This window comes from Meles meles, chromosome 17 (genome assembly GCF_922984935.1).
Source record: "Meles meles chromosome 17, mMelMel3.1 paternal haplotype, whole genome shotgun sequence".
Taxonomy (NCBI): Eukaryota; Metazoa; Chordata; class Mammalia; order Carnivora; family Mustelidae; genus Meles; species Meles meles.
In genome coordinates this window covers 15,794,485-15,808,731 of record NC_060082.1, presented here as the reverse complement: position 1 = coordinate 15,808,731, position 14,247 = coordinate 15,794,485, and the positions used below count along the sequence as shown (strand labels likewise).

The following is a 14,247-nucleotide window of genomic DNA, read 5'->3' as shown; positions in this document are numbered from 1 at the left end:
TTGAGGATAACAAATATTAATTAGTTTAGATATTTTCTTATTCAGTCACTGACAGAAGAAAATGCTTTATAAAAAGAGATGTGGATTATATCAATGAGAACCAAAACTGATTCTTTTTCCCTCAAAAAAAGGTCTATTAGACATAAGATACAAGGATCAGTCACCTTCTCATTAACCTCTCAAAATGAATCTATTCCACGACAGGCTCGAAAATGTTTTCTCTCTAAAAGCTACCATGCCGTCTTCACAGTTAATTGTTATTCTTATCAAAGAATGACCCACATTAACATTTAGCTTGAGGTCATTAGCATATTTATAAAAAAAGGGGAGTGGAATAAGCATTCTTTCCTCTGCCACTCTTTGTTGTAGAGTGCTATAAAGGAAAGTTGTGAGAAAAATACGAAGTAAATATTATTAACCAATATTTCAGACTTATCTATAAATATCAAAATGCCTATATCCATCTTAGCCTGGAACTGACAGAGTACTGATTGAATTTTAATTGCATTTAGATACAAGATGGTTTGGGGTCACTATGCTTTCTTTCTTGATGTAAACAGTGTTAAAGTAGTTAACAAAGACCATTGGCTGAGGATAGAGGTCACAATATAATCTCTTCATTTAGGTACATTGAGATTAATGATTGCAGCAAAACACTCTCTTTGATTATCCCATGAGATTGCATTTTTTTTTTCCTTGACACCACAGTAGGCATTCTAATACTGTGAAAAATGAACTACTTAAAAGGAATCCAGATATGGACCATGCTCAACAGTTTGGAAGTTATTGAAATGTTTGAGGTTTGAATGAGCATGTGTCATATACAGATCATGAAGGTTTTGAAAACTCTTGCTTCAAAAATTACTTATTGGGCACCTGGGTGGCTCAGTGGGTTAAGCCTCTGCCTTCGGCTCAGGTCATGATCTCAGGTTCCTGGGATTGAGCCCTGTGTCGGGCTCTCTGCTCAGTGGGGAGACTGTTTCCCCTCTCTCTGCCTGCCTCTCTGCCTACTTGTGATCTCTCTCTCTCTCTCTCTGTCAAATAAATAAAATCTTAAAAAAAAAATACTTATTAGAAAGTTTTGTATAATGTCAATAAATGACTTTTGGACTTTCATGGCTTATTTTATCTTTAGGAAAAATTTAAGTTTATTTGGATTTTTTTTTTTTTTTTTTTTTTAAGAAAGAGGGAGAGACTACAGGGGCAGGGAGAGGTCCAGGAAGAGGGAGAGAGTCTTAAGCAGACTCCAGTGCTGAGCATGGAGCCCAATGCAGGGCCTGATCCCACAAGTTTGAGATCATGACCTGAGCCAAAACCAAGAGTCAGACATTCAACTGACTGAGCCATCCAGGAACCTTGGGATTTTTTTCTTTTAATTAGATTGTTTTCTTAGCTTGAAATCTGACACTTGTGTTAGGATTGAGAAAGATGAAACACAAATCTAAGAGTTAATAGCCATGATGGATACAACCAATGATGTTTCATCAATGGGACAGAGACTATTTTCTCAGTTTAAACAGTTCACTGCAAATCATAATATCAAAAATTTTCATGTGACTTGGTAATAAAACTACTATTATTTAGTGCTATGTTAGAATTAGAGAAAAGCCTGGCATGGTCCATTAATCTAAACAACAGGAAAGAAGAGAACGACAGAACATGCCCATCTCACCTATTTAATTATATTTTTTAGGGCAACTTTTTGCAGGGGAAAGAATAAAGGAAATGTAGTAGAAAACTCCCAAGGTGTAAACTATTTTGAGAGAGTAAAGTATTTGGCAGAGTTTGATTAGTTGTTAGCACGATAATTTTAGGATAAAGAAGTTATCTTTTTCTACAAAATCCATATTTCCAACACCATTGTTTTTTCTTACTTGGAAAATCTAGTTGATTAGGACTTACTTAATTATGAAAGTATTTTTGCAAAAAAATAAGAACAGCATTGCTATAAAGACAGATTTGTCTATTAGTATTAAGGAAAAATTATGAAGATTAGAGAGTCTCTGCCTTGAATAAACTTGCATATATTTAATGACCTCACCTTCCCTTTTTGCTCTAGTATTTTTACAAAAGAGATTTCTCTCTCATATATCTTGGATAAACATATTTATGCTAAACACAAAGGTACACTGAACAATAACTTGAATTAACTGGATGTTTAACATAAATTCCTAGTTAAACTAGGTATCCCGAAGCATTCAGCTTTTCTTGGACATCGTCTCTGTTTTCCTTGCTTCTGAAGACATAGGTATTAAACTTAGGTGGTAGGAAAAAAAAAATCTGTATTGTCAATGGCTTTCTCAGGATAAATAGTAACTTTAAGTAGTGGTAATGAAGAGGTTTAGAAGTCTGAAATAGTCACTTTAAAAACTATGTTAACATATATTAACATATTTTGGTTTATAAGAATAAATGTTTGACTTTTTCTTTTTTCCCTATTGTTTTGTTTCTTAGAGTCCACAGATGAGTGAAATCTATGGTATTTGTCTCTCTCTGACTGACTTATTTTGCTTAGCATTATACTCTCTAGCTCTATCCACTGTGTTGCAAATCGCAAGATTTTATTCTTTTTGGTGGCTAAGTAATAACCCAAATACCACATCTTCTTTATCTGTTCATCAGTCAATGGACATATGGGCTCTTTCCATAATTGGCTATAGTTGATAATGCTGCTATAAACATTAGGGTGCACAGATTCTTAACCACAGAAAACAAACTGGAGGGTTTGCTGGAAGGGAGGTGGGGGGGAGCGTGTGTTAAATGGGTGGTGGGTATTGTATGAGTACCAGGTATATACAAGTGATGAATCACTAAATTCTACACCTGAAACTAATATTACACTGTATGTTAACTAACTGGAATTTAAATAAAAACTTGGAAAAAATAATAAAGTAAATAACAGATTCAAACAACAAAAAAAGAGTAAGTCGAGTTGAGCATGGATTTTGCAAAGACATTCGGAGATTTGCCCTTCGGCTCTTCCACTCCCACCTCTCCGAATCTGGCTGTTATCGATCCTTTCTGAATCTGTTTCCTTGTTCATAAACTTTAGATAAAATACCAATATCCTACAGTTGTGGAAAGTATATAAGGTATCATATGTAAATATGTATTTTACATAAAATACATATGATAAAATACCTTTACAAACAGAGCCTGCCAGAGACTTTGTGTTTTACAAATGCCAAATGTTATCATCTTCATTCTCAATTGTATAGTTTCGTGTAGTTGAAATTTGGATGGTGCTTATTTGGTCACTCCAAACAAGAAAGAAAACAGGGGTGCGAGGAGGGAAAAATCTCTCTTTGCTATTCTTCGCAGCAACCTTCTTTCTGCCCTACCACAGACAGTGGACTAGTCTCCGATAAATGGAATTTGTGTTTATAATCCACCCAGGGACAATGCATGTATAGTCCAGGATAGAAATGGAGGAAATGAAGAATGGCTTCATGGGGTGGAAATTCCCAGAATTTATGGTGAAAATGCTTAACCATGGGAAGAAACAAAGTAAAAAATAAAGGGAGTTACCAGGTCTTGATAAATTTCCTTATGTGGTAGATACCATAAGTCCCTTGTATTCCCTCTCTTTTTGTACCTACCTGTTGGATTTCAACAAAGCTGAAAGAAGAAATGACATTTAAAAGCAGGCGGCTGGTTATGTGTTAGTCATTAAATTTTTGTTGAGGAGGTTCTTGAAATAGTTGATGGGCATGAGTCATGGGTTGGCTTTTTCAGGTTCCCAGACTACTGATGGCCAAGAGCAGCCGCCCAAGATGGCCCACTCTGGCATGAAGATTTTTTTTAAGCTAAAGGCAATCGAGACCATGAAGGCTGAAGAGAAACTTTTGCCCCTCCCTTAAATACATAGAAGAATCCAAATTGGCTGTCTTTCCCAGAATAAGGATTATTAGCAGAGATAAATTTCATCTGAGTGACCCATCTATATGGCAGGGCAAACAATTACCAAACATCTGCTTTTCTTCTTGTTGCTCTGTGAAATACATTCCTTTCCTCTGATGTCGCAGGTCACTATCCCCTCCCCCTTAGCTCAGAATGACATATAGACCTCACTTTGCCTGACGGTCCTCACTGTCTTTGGAATTTTATTGTTTGTGTGGATTCCTGGTAGGCACATTATTAAATCTGATTTTCTTCTGTTAATCAATCCCCTGTCAATTTGGTTTTAGTCCAGCTAGAAGGTGCTTGAAGAGGACAGGAATTCTTGCTCTCCAACACTGAGCACACCTGGAAATGAACCTCACCTGGTAGAATTCTAGTGTAATACCCAGAGCAGCAGTGATGATCTGGTTGAGCCTCTCGTATTCGGCCGCCACAACAAACCACAGTTGAATTCAAAACGAACGGGATATATTTCTCTTCACAGCAGTGGTGCCCAGGCTGGGGGTCATAGAGAACTCCATTACAGCAAACCTGAAGGTGGGAATTGGGATTAAAGAAATATCAGTTTAATTAAAAGTACTAGACCGTCATATCTCATGTGATACAATTATACTCTAGTCGCCCTTGACCTGAGACAAATGTAGTATATTATTGATAAAAATTCAAAAGTTTGAAAAATGCATTTTCCCAGCATCATTTAAATTTTATATATGCTATGATACAATGTAGCTTTTTTAGACTTCAAGCATGTTTTGTGCTCTGTTATCACACTCTATAAATATGAATTCTCTTTTGAATGTCAGTGCTCCCAATGCAAAGAGGATTTAGAATTGTAAGTGAAAAATTGCCTTCATATATGTATTTTTATTTTAATCAGTGTTTAATTTGAAAACACATTTATGGAAACCTATCTCTTATCGATCTTTCCTTTTTTTTAATAAATAGCCTTTTCCTTATAATTTATATGATCACTTATTTATAAATTCAATCTTCAGACAAGGTAATCTCAACAGACTCTAACATTTACATATATATATATATATATATATATATATATATATATATACACACATATATATACACACACACACACGTACATGTATAGATATATATGACATATATATGTATATGTATATGTCATGGGCCACCATATTAAAAAAAGAAATTTATATGGAAATTAATTTGGAAAGCCCTTTTAATGATGTGTTTTTGTCCAGGAGCTATAGAAGAAATTATGTGCTTGAACAATCAAATAATTATTTGCATGCTCACTTGAGGTCTGAGAGACTGACATTCTGTATATATAACAAATCAAATGCTAAATAGTTGCTGAAATGTAGCCTCAGAACCTACACTTGGCCTAAGTCACATAAATTAGATAGAAGCTTCCTGTGGCAGGCAAAATCAACCACTATTTAGAGGTGTTTCTCTTTTTCCATTTTGCACATTGCTATTTCTAGCCTGCACCAACTCGTGAATCAAGCTCAGTATAAAGCGGCAGAACGTGGGCTAAGTCTTCAAACATCACTAGTGTCGTACTTCATTCATTTTTCAAAAATTATTAAAGAACAAAGAAATAGGGCTCTTAAATTCCAAGTTTACCCCTGCAGGTAGCCATGCTAAATCAACTGTGATAAATTTCCTTTTCTGTATTTAGTTATTAGCAGTGAGGATTCAGAATAAGTCTCATGCCAAAGATAAACTGGGTGATCCTTCTCTTTGATGTCATACTCTGTGTGAAAAGTAAATTTGAAATTATGCCCCATGTTTAAGACTTAAGCAAAAATTGTCATGTGTTTATTGGGGATTTAAGGATGCTGGTTATTTTTGCTTTCAGGGAAGAACAATGCTCATCTTCTTCTTGTTTTATGACAGTGACCTAAAATCTTGCTCTTTGTCGTGTGGTCTTAAAGGATTTGTTAAAGTCCAATTCCCATAAAGAGAATTTCTAGACATTGGAGTACATCTAGCCTTTTTCTTCAGCAAGCTTCTCTAGTCCTTATCATTTTCTTGTGGAATCTTCACTGGAATGTTTATTTAGTGTTGGTGCATTAGAACTGGTTCACTCCCATCTTTCCACTGACACTCTCAGGCTCCGTTAGCCACATGAAACTTGTGAATTTTTTCTAGTGCCCTTTGGTTCAGATCATTGGTGGGTCCCCAAAGTGATATGCTCAAGCAGTTATTTCTCTTGGGAGGTCTCCACGTAAACAGAATTATTTCTTAATTTCTAATTCAAGTTTCAAGGTAGCTATCTAAATGGAAATTTCAATAACTTGAGTTGATAAATGTGTGCCTATATCTGAATAGCCTTTTCCTTGTTCTATAGTTTTCCTAAAGCAAGTCTATAATGAGTGATTCTCAAAATACAGTTCCTGGAACAGATACAAAGGCATCACCTGGGGACATGTTAGAAATGCAAATTTTCACACTCCACCTAAGATTTACCAAATTTGAGTTTCTGGGGGTGAGACCTGCAATCTGTGTTTTAACAAGCCTTCCAGGTCTGATGTTCACTGGGGTTTGAATACATGGTAAATTTTGCTTATGTATTTCAAGTCCTCCTGATATTTGTGGTGATTTAGCCTAAAAATTCTTAGTCTCTTTTCTGTCTCTTCCCAACTTCTCACCATTGAAATATATATTCATAGTTAACTCTAAACAGAAATTTACAAACGATTGCTTTCTCTTGAGATTATAAATGACTTCCTTTATTCTCTTTAACTGTCAATACCTGTGTGTGTCCTTAATCCTTAAAAAGAAAAGTAAGCCTTTGCTTAATGCATCAAGGATTTCTTTCTTTCTCCCAGAGAACGTGTTTTAATGGGCAAATTTATTCCAGCATTTTTCCCTTCAAAAATCCTGAATTTAATTTTTTTTTATGGAGGTATGTTCATCAGATAGTGGACATTTAATGGCCTAAAATAATGTAAAACTTAGGCATAACGGCAATTCAGGAGCTTACGTGCCAAAAAAAAAGGTATAGATAGTAACTGCTAGATTTAAAACATTTCTTAGATGATAGCCACTGCTTGGCCAGTGTCAGCTGTAATAATTTGTATTTTGATCCATATTGCTTCAACAACTCACTTCCTTAATTACTGTGTCTTTTTGCAGTGAATCTTTTGAATTTAGTAACAGCTTTAGTACATTAAATGTGTGATGTTGTTGTTGACAAATAGGAACATTATTTCATTAGGTGAAATCCTACCTTCAAAGTAAGGATTCTCTGCATCATTTGTCAATAAAAGCCATTTGCAAACTCCTCTGTCTGGCTGTGTTATTGATCTGATTCCTAAACTGCAACTAATATGAACATTAATCTGCAAATGGCCATAATTTTAAAATATTTCTGCCAAACCATGGAAGGTCCTGCTCACAGTTACTCATCAGTGTCATGTAAACTAACAGCCACTTGTAGCTGAATGGATTTGTTGCACGGAAAATTCAAGTCATTCAATCACATACAAATTCGGGAGTTCCTTGCCATTTCAATAAACTAATATTTCCTGTGAAGATGATAAAAAATGAGAAGGTGAAGATGCTCCTGAGGATGAGAGGGTTTCTATAAGCATCCTTTCTTTTCCTTGGGGTCTTCCTGATAGACTAGTGGAAAAATTGATTATGACAAACCGTGGTTTAAGAAGCAAGTGATTTCACCAGGAGTGTTTAGTGAGAAAAACATATTTCACTGACTCATATGAAAAGATATACCTTAGCTTCAGGAGAATAGCACCTATGTCCACAGATTGTTTTAGGTTTTTGACACTTCACTGCCTTGCAGAGCTCGTCTCTGTGGTCCTTTCTTAACTTCTGGGTTTTAGGGCATGAAAGCCATGTTTTACGTAAGACATCATATCCAAGAATGATACCATTTGGCTTCCCTGGAGACATCCAATCAACTTGAAGGGATCTGCAATGGATAGAATAATCAATACCTTCTGAAAAGATAACATTTAACATCACTGCTCTCAGCCTCATGTACTTTCAGTTAATCTCCCAGACTGGTCAAAAGGTCCATTTCGTCAACTACTTCTTAATTAAGAAGCTGAATATATACAACTACCATACAATATGTTTAGAGAATCAATGAAAACCATGTAAGCTTTTGGGAGGATAACACATGACAAGAGTCCAGTGATCTCCCACTTTAAACTACAGAGACAGGAGAGTACCACTGTTTTGGTTAATCAGGAAAACCAACAAGAAAATTTGGTTGGACAAGGAAAAGTAATATGAAAAAGTGGTAAATAAGGTGGAAATTAGAACATGTTGCAGACCTCATCTACACTTAAAATCACCATCTCTTTTGCCTTCCTTTCCCAGCTCACACATAGCTGTTCATAGATACGTAGTTAGAAAATGACAGTGGTGGTGGGGGGGGCGCCTGGGTGGCTCAGTGGGTTAAAGCCTCTGCCTTCGGCTCAGGTCATGATCTCAGGGTCCTGGAATCGAGCCCCATATTGGGCTCTCTGCTCGGCAGGAAGCCTGCTTCTCCCTCTCTCTCTGCCTGCCTCTCTGCCTACTTGTGATCTCTATCTGTCAAATAAATAAATAAATCTTAAAAAAAAAAAAAAAAGAAAACGACAGTGGGGGCCTCTGAAGGTTCCTAGGCAATTTCAGCTTTCTTAACACAGCCATCACCTGCCCCTTTCCCTTTCTGCTAAACACGATGTCTGCAACTTCAGGAATCAACTTGCAGCCACTTGAGAAAGAACATAAGAATCTCTGAGAGAGGCACCATGTTATTTGGTACAGATGAACCAATACCAGCCACGATTTACAATCTCTAGAACTATTTACTTAAGCCTCTGCTGTTGGGTGTCTTGTTACTTGTAGCCAATATAAAGGTGTAAATTGACAAAATTTTATTATCAGTGGATAAACTTACGAACTGGTAAAAAAAATTGATAAATTTATTATTTATATCATGATAAACTAAATATAATATCCTTCCAAATATACTTTGCTTAGATGTACCTTGATATTTGACTAATATGAACAGATTTGTTTCTCTAATAATTTTTTAAAAGATTATTTATTTATTTATTTGAGACAGAGAGAAAGAGCACATGAGCACGGTGGGGGAGAGGAGAGTGAAAGGGAGAAGCAGACTCCTCAGTGAGCAGGAAGACCTACATGTGGCTGGACCGCAGGCCCCTGAGATCAAGACCCAAACTGAAAGCAGAAGCTTAACCTACTGAGCCACCCAGGAGTCCTTCTAATAATTCTTTAAATATCACAGTTGGACACATTTTGTGGCAAGAAATATAGGAATTGGAAATTCCCATAACAAATATGTTTACATCTTTGTATTCTACGGGATGCTTGATTCTTAAATGTAGAGCAACGATTTCATTCTAAATATGAGTATACTATTCTGGGGGGGGAGGGTGGTATACAATAAGGCCATAGTATTCGATTAAAACTTTATTGCAGTCTCAATGATCTATTACTATTCTTTTGTTGAAATAAATGAAATCATAACATTAAGCTGTCCACTAGGAACCAATCCTGAATAAGATGATTTGCTCTCATGTTAATGTTATAGAACTTTAATTTTGCAGTTAGGACTACTTGCCAGAATGATACAGCCTAGATGACACACCATACTATCTTTAGCATTTTTAAAATAAGCTCTATAAGCAGAATAGTTAAAAATTTTAATAAAGCCCCAGAGATTTGGATATGACATATTCTTGAAATTTATTTAGCACGGCAAAGGAAGCCTTCCTATCTTACATGGAAATGTAAAATAATAATTACTTTTATTCTTATTATTTTCAAAAAAGGGTAGAACTTTGACATTCAAGATTAATTCTATTTTTATAATTCTAAAATTTCCAACTATAACAATTAACCAATTACAAATAGTTATCAGGCACTTTTACATAGAAAACATTCCAGTAGGTACGTTGGAAGAGAGCAAGCACATATAAGCTTAGTCCCTATACCTTAAAGCTCTTACAATAAAAATCTTACAATAACTTATGTGACCACTTTTCTGCCATCGTGTTAATGGTATTTTTCTTATACCTTTCATTTTAAGAAGAAATGTATCTTTACAGGCAAAATTACTGGACCCTATCAGAATTCCAAGTGACATCACATATTAAGAATTCAATTAAGCCCAAACATTTACATTAAAAAGCAGCAGTCAAGATAAACCTTGACATTTTAATAGACTGCTAAAAAAAAAAAAAAAAAGAAAATCATTATTTCATTTTCTTGGGGGTACAAACATAACACATTCACTAATAAGACTCTGTAGATAGGAAATTAATGTCACCTACAAGAGAACAGTTTCATAGGTGACTTGTATAGTCACCATTATTATTCTTAGGTCTTTATCCAACTTTCAAAATTAATTCCATATTTTCCAGATACCTCTTTTGTATTCACTGCATAATCAACCACAGGAAAGACTACATTTAAGTGACATTCAAGGGTCTGACTTTTCTACAAAAGCCAGTGAATTAGTAAAGTCTAGAAAATACCATGTAGAATACCATACCATTGTAACCTCTTCTTCTAGCAGAAAATAGGTGTGGAGTGAGACTACTTATATTTTTAGTGATAACATGAACAGTTTTGCTTTTGAGGATCTGAATCAGGTACAAGAAGATAAATGATCAAAGAAGAGTAACAGGTTTAACACCTATACTACACCTCTCATTAGAACCAAAGAAAATGACACGGAAAAATCTTTGGTTGCTGATTTGAAATGAAACGGAAAAATGACACGGAAAAATCTTTGGTTGCTGATTTGAAATGAAAGACATCTCTGAGAAATATGTACCATTATTATCTGGATTGCTGGTTTCATTCCTTTAATGTTTAAGAATAAAATAGAAGAAACACTCTTATACCATAGGCATGAATGTTAAATATCAGGGAAACAAACTGAAGCTTTTTGGTATAGATTAGTCAAGGCTGTATGCTCATGTAGAAAAATCAACCAACTGTAAGTCCTTGAATGGATTTTTTGGGGTAGATTTGTTCATAAAGTCATGATTGGAGTTTATTTAACTCCAGAACACTAGGGACTAAAATTAAGCTACCTTAATAAAGTTTCAGATGAAAACCATTACATCTACACATATTTTGATACATGGATTTATTGATATTGTTCAGACATTTTATTTGGAGGTTGTTTTTTTTTTTAATTACATCATGTTGTTAGTACATCTACTATTCTACTTCTGTTACTACTATATACTACAGTGGCCACCACCACAATAATCACCACTTTCAATTCTTACTTTGGGAAGTACAAGATAACATTGAGGATAGAAAGGAGTATGGAAAAAATCATTTCTTTATCACCAACCCTTATACAGATGAATATTAACAATTTACAGGTCAGACAGACTTTTTTATGAAGAATTAGGGTTCCCACTGGTACTCTTTAACATTTAATTCTAATATTTTATTACCATTTTGTCAAAATGTTCTTGCTTGAGCCAAAGAAAAAAAATCTTCATATACTTTGTGATATCAGTCTAGATTGTGGATCTGGATTACCTGATCATGTTTACAAAGACTTTTTCCCCCTCTATTTAACTTGGTTACTTTTGTCAGTTATTTATGTAACACTTAAGTTCTTCCAGATTATGGCTATCACAAATGATCAGGTAACTTTTAATATAGGATTAAATAAATGTTGTATGATGAAAATATTAACTCTCATCTCTCAAATCAAGTCATTGCATATTTAATTATCTATGAGAATATTTAACATAACTTGTAATAGCTGAAAAATCAAAAGATGAAATGTGAGTCCTTGGGTAATAGTTAATATAAAACACACATAAGCAAAGATCAAGACTAAGCAATGAGGATCTTATGGGACAAATGCCTGTGGACTTGAATTCAGGAATGATGATGGGAAGGAAATGGCAGGAAAATCAACATAAGCAAAAGTCAAGGGTGGGAATCATCCTACATGTGTATGGAAGAGTAACGTGACCAACTTGATAAATGAATAAGCTACATCCGGCAATAAAGGAGGGAAATTTGAATAAAAGAAAAAAGTTTATGGAGTCCCCCAGATACCATGTGGAGTTTGATAGCAAAGTGGTATGACTGTGCAGTTGTCACTACCAGAAGATAAAGCCCCATTAGAATTAGTGACCTGACAGGTTAGAGTAGAAGAGACCTGGGGTAGACAGAAATGTCAGTGAGCTACATTAGTAACTCAAGGACAAAAGAATGCTGAATGGGATTTCCCTCCTGTATGGGATTTTGAACTACATCCCCAAACACGATGACAGATAATGAGTTCCTCCATTTACAAGTGGGAGGTATTTCACCTCTAAAGGGAACGGCAAGAGTCTATTGATTTCTGAGGATAAAACTGCTCTTTAACATTGACCTATCACCCAAAATAACCAAAAATAAACAGAATTCTAAGAGAGTTTTAGAAACTCTCACTAAATATTTAGTGAGTATTTATTAAATGCCTCCTATATGCTGGGCACTGTTCTATATTCTTCAGTGAACAAGACAGATAAAATCTTCCTTTTATACAAAACTTACATTTTCCTTGGTAAGAGAGAGTAAAGAAACACATAATTATATCATATGTCAGGTGGGTGGTCTGAGAAGGCCTGGTTCTTCTAGGCAGAAATTTCAAAGAAGGGATGAAGCAAGCCCAGAGGTTTCTGGGCAGAGGGAGCAGGAGGTGTAAAGGCACAGAGACAGCAATGTGCTTGGCTTATTGAAGAGTCAGTAAATCTAACAGGACTGGACTGGACTGAGCAAGAGACAGAATCTTGGAAAATGAGATCATGTGGGTGTCGGGAGGCTATAATGGGGGGATTTGCTGGTAGTGTAGGATTTTGTACAACACAGAAATAACTGGATTTGTTTTTGAGTGTGTTGGAAAGCCACTGGAGGTTTTTGAGGCCAGGGGCAAAAGAGGAGTTATTTACTTAGTGAAGAGTGACATCAAATCCACCCCTTAAATTCTGCTAACATCCGGGAAGCTGAAGAAGGCATTCCCAACACGTAACTTAGAGAAACTGGAAGCAGAGAAATGGGAAGCACTTGTTTCTCATGGTTGGTACTTACTGAGATACAGAAATGTCTAAATCTAATCTGTTGTTGTCCCAGGAGAATAGTAAGGAGTTCAGGAACAGCTTGACATGGATCTGACAGTCTATATAAGCAAAGAAAAGGTGCTTTCCTTTAGAGAAAGATAAGAGAATCCTGATGGCTAGGTATTATCCAGAGCAGTTGCAGTGTAAAGATAAAATGAAGAGTGCCACATAGCACAGATCAGTGAGGTTCTCTTCAACCATGCAACCTTGCAACTCACCTAGGCTTGAGCCAGCTTAAAGGTACACTGCTCACGATGGCAGCCTTCTAGGAAGAGGAGACTCCAGCAAGAAGAGTCCTTGGGATGTCCTACTCTGTTGGCACCACAATAGATCAGTTATGGAGGGCAACCCTCATGTCCAGGAACTTGGATATGTAGAGATCCTCTCAGGACCTCTCAAGGGAAATGCAATTGTTCAGGAAAGTGTCATCTGACACATGGAGTGCTTTGATGGTCACTCGGTGCTGTCAGTGAAATAATAACATTGACACACTAGATTAAAGGGGACAGGAAAGAAAGAGCAAGGAGAAGAGAATGGGCAAGGTGTGATCAAGCTGAGCCTGTGACATGGTAGAATCTTTGAACCAGACATGAGCTTAATATTTTGCTGAAGACAGAAAAGACTTTTTAATACTGGATCATGAATCTTAATTACCAAAGTGAGACTCATAACTAAAAATAATAGAAAAGCCATAAGATGTTTCTGAGAGGCGTTCAAGACTTGAAGAGAGGACAACCAAAGGATTATGTTTAAGGCAGCAGGTAGTGAGCAAAGAGCAAAGACTTTACCTCTCTGTATCTCAATGAATTAAGACAGCTACATAAACGGGTTACATAATCTGAAACGATGAAAAATGAGCCAGGGTGGTGGTGGTGGAAATGGAGATGAGGAACACATTTAAGATGATGCGTCAAAAGGAAACGTACTAAAATTGCTATTTAGTCAACCCAGGAGATTAAAAAAAATCCAAAGATCTATGTCTGTAATAGTATGCAGGTGGTGGTGCATTTGTGAAAATGGCTGTTGGAGAAGATACTGAGTTAGGTGAGAACGAGCTGCTGAGGTTTGCGGTAGTGGAAGCGATGGGTGGAGAGCACTACAGAAAATCAGTGGACAACTGCACACGTGAGACTAGAGTGTGCGGAGAAGACAGGGCCAGAGACCTTTGAGACATCAGAATGACCCAAACTGTGATGTTTAAATTACCTGATTAGGAGGGAGGGCCTTTCTATTCAGGGCACCCATA

At 36.1% G+C, this 14,247-nt stretch overlaps 1 protein-coding gene across 1 annotated transcript in view; it reads right to left on the bottom strand.

Annotated features, from left to right (window-relative positions):
* The window catches only part of USH2A (usherin), a 714,551-nt gene that overhangs the window by 178,621 nt on the left and 521,683 nt on the right, over nucleotides 1-14,247 (bottom strand). The window contains exons 47-48 of the mRNA XM_045983172.1: nucleotides 7,615-7,813; nucleotides 4,263-4,431 (exon numbers count right to left, since the gene is read on the bottom strand). Of these exons, the coding sequence (XP_045839128.1) occupies nucleotides 4,263-4,431; nucleotides 7,615-7,813 (368 nt within the window). The remainder of the gene's footprint in view (nucleotides 1-4,262; nucleotides 4,432-7,614; nucleotides 7,814-14,247) is intronic.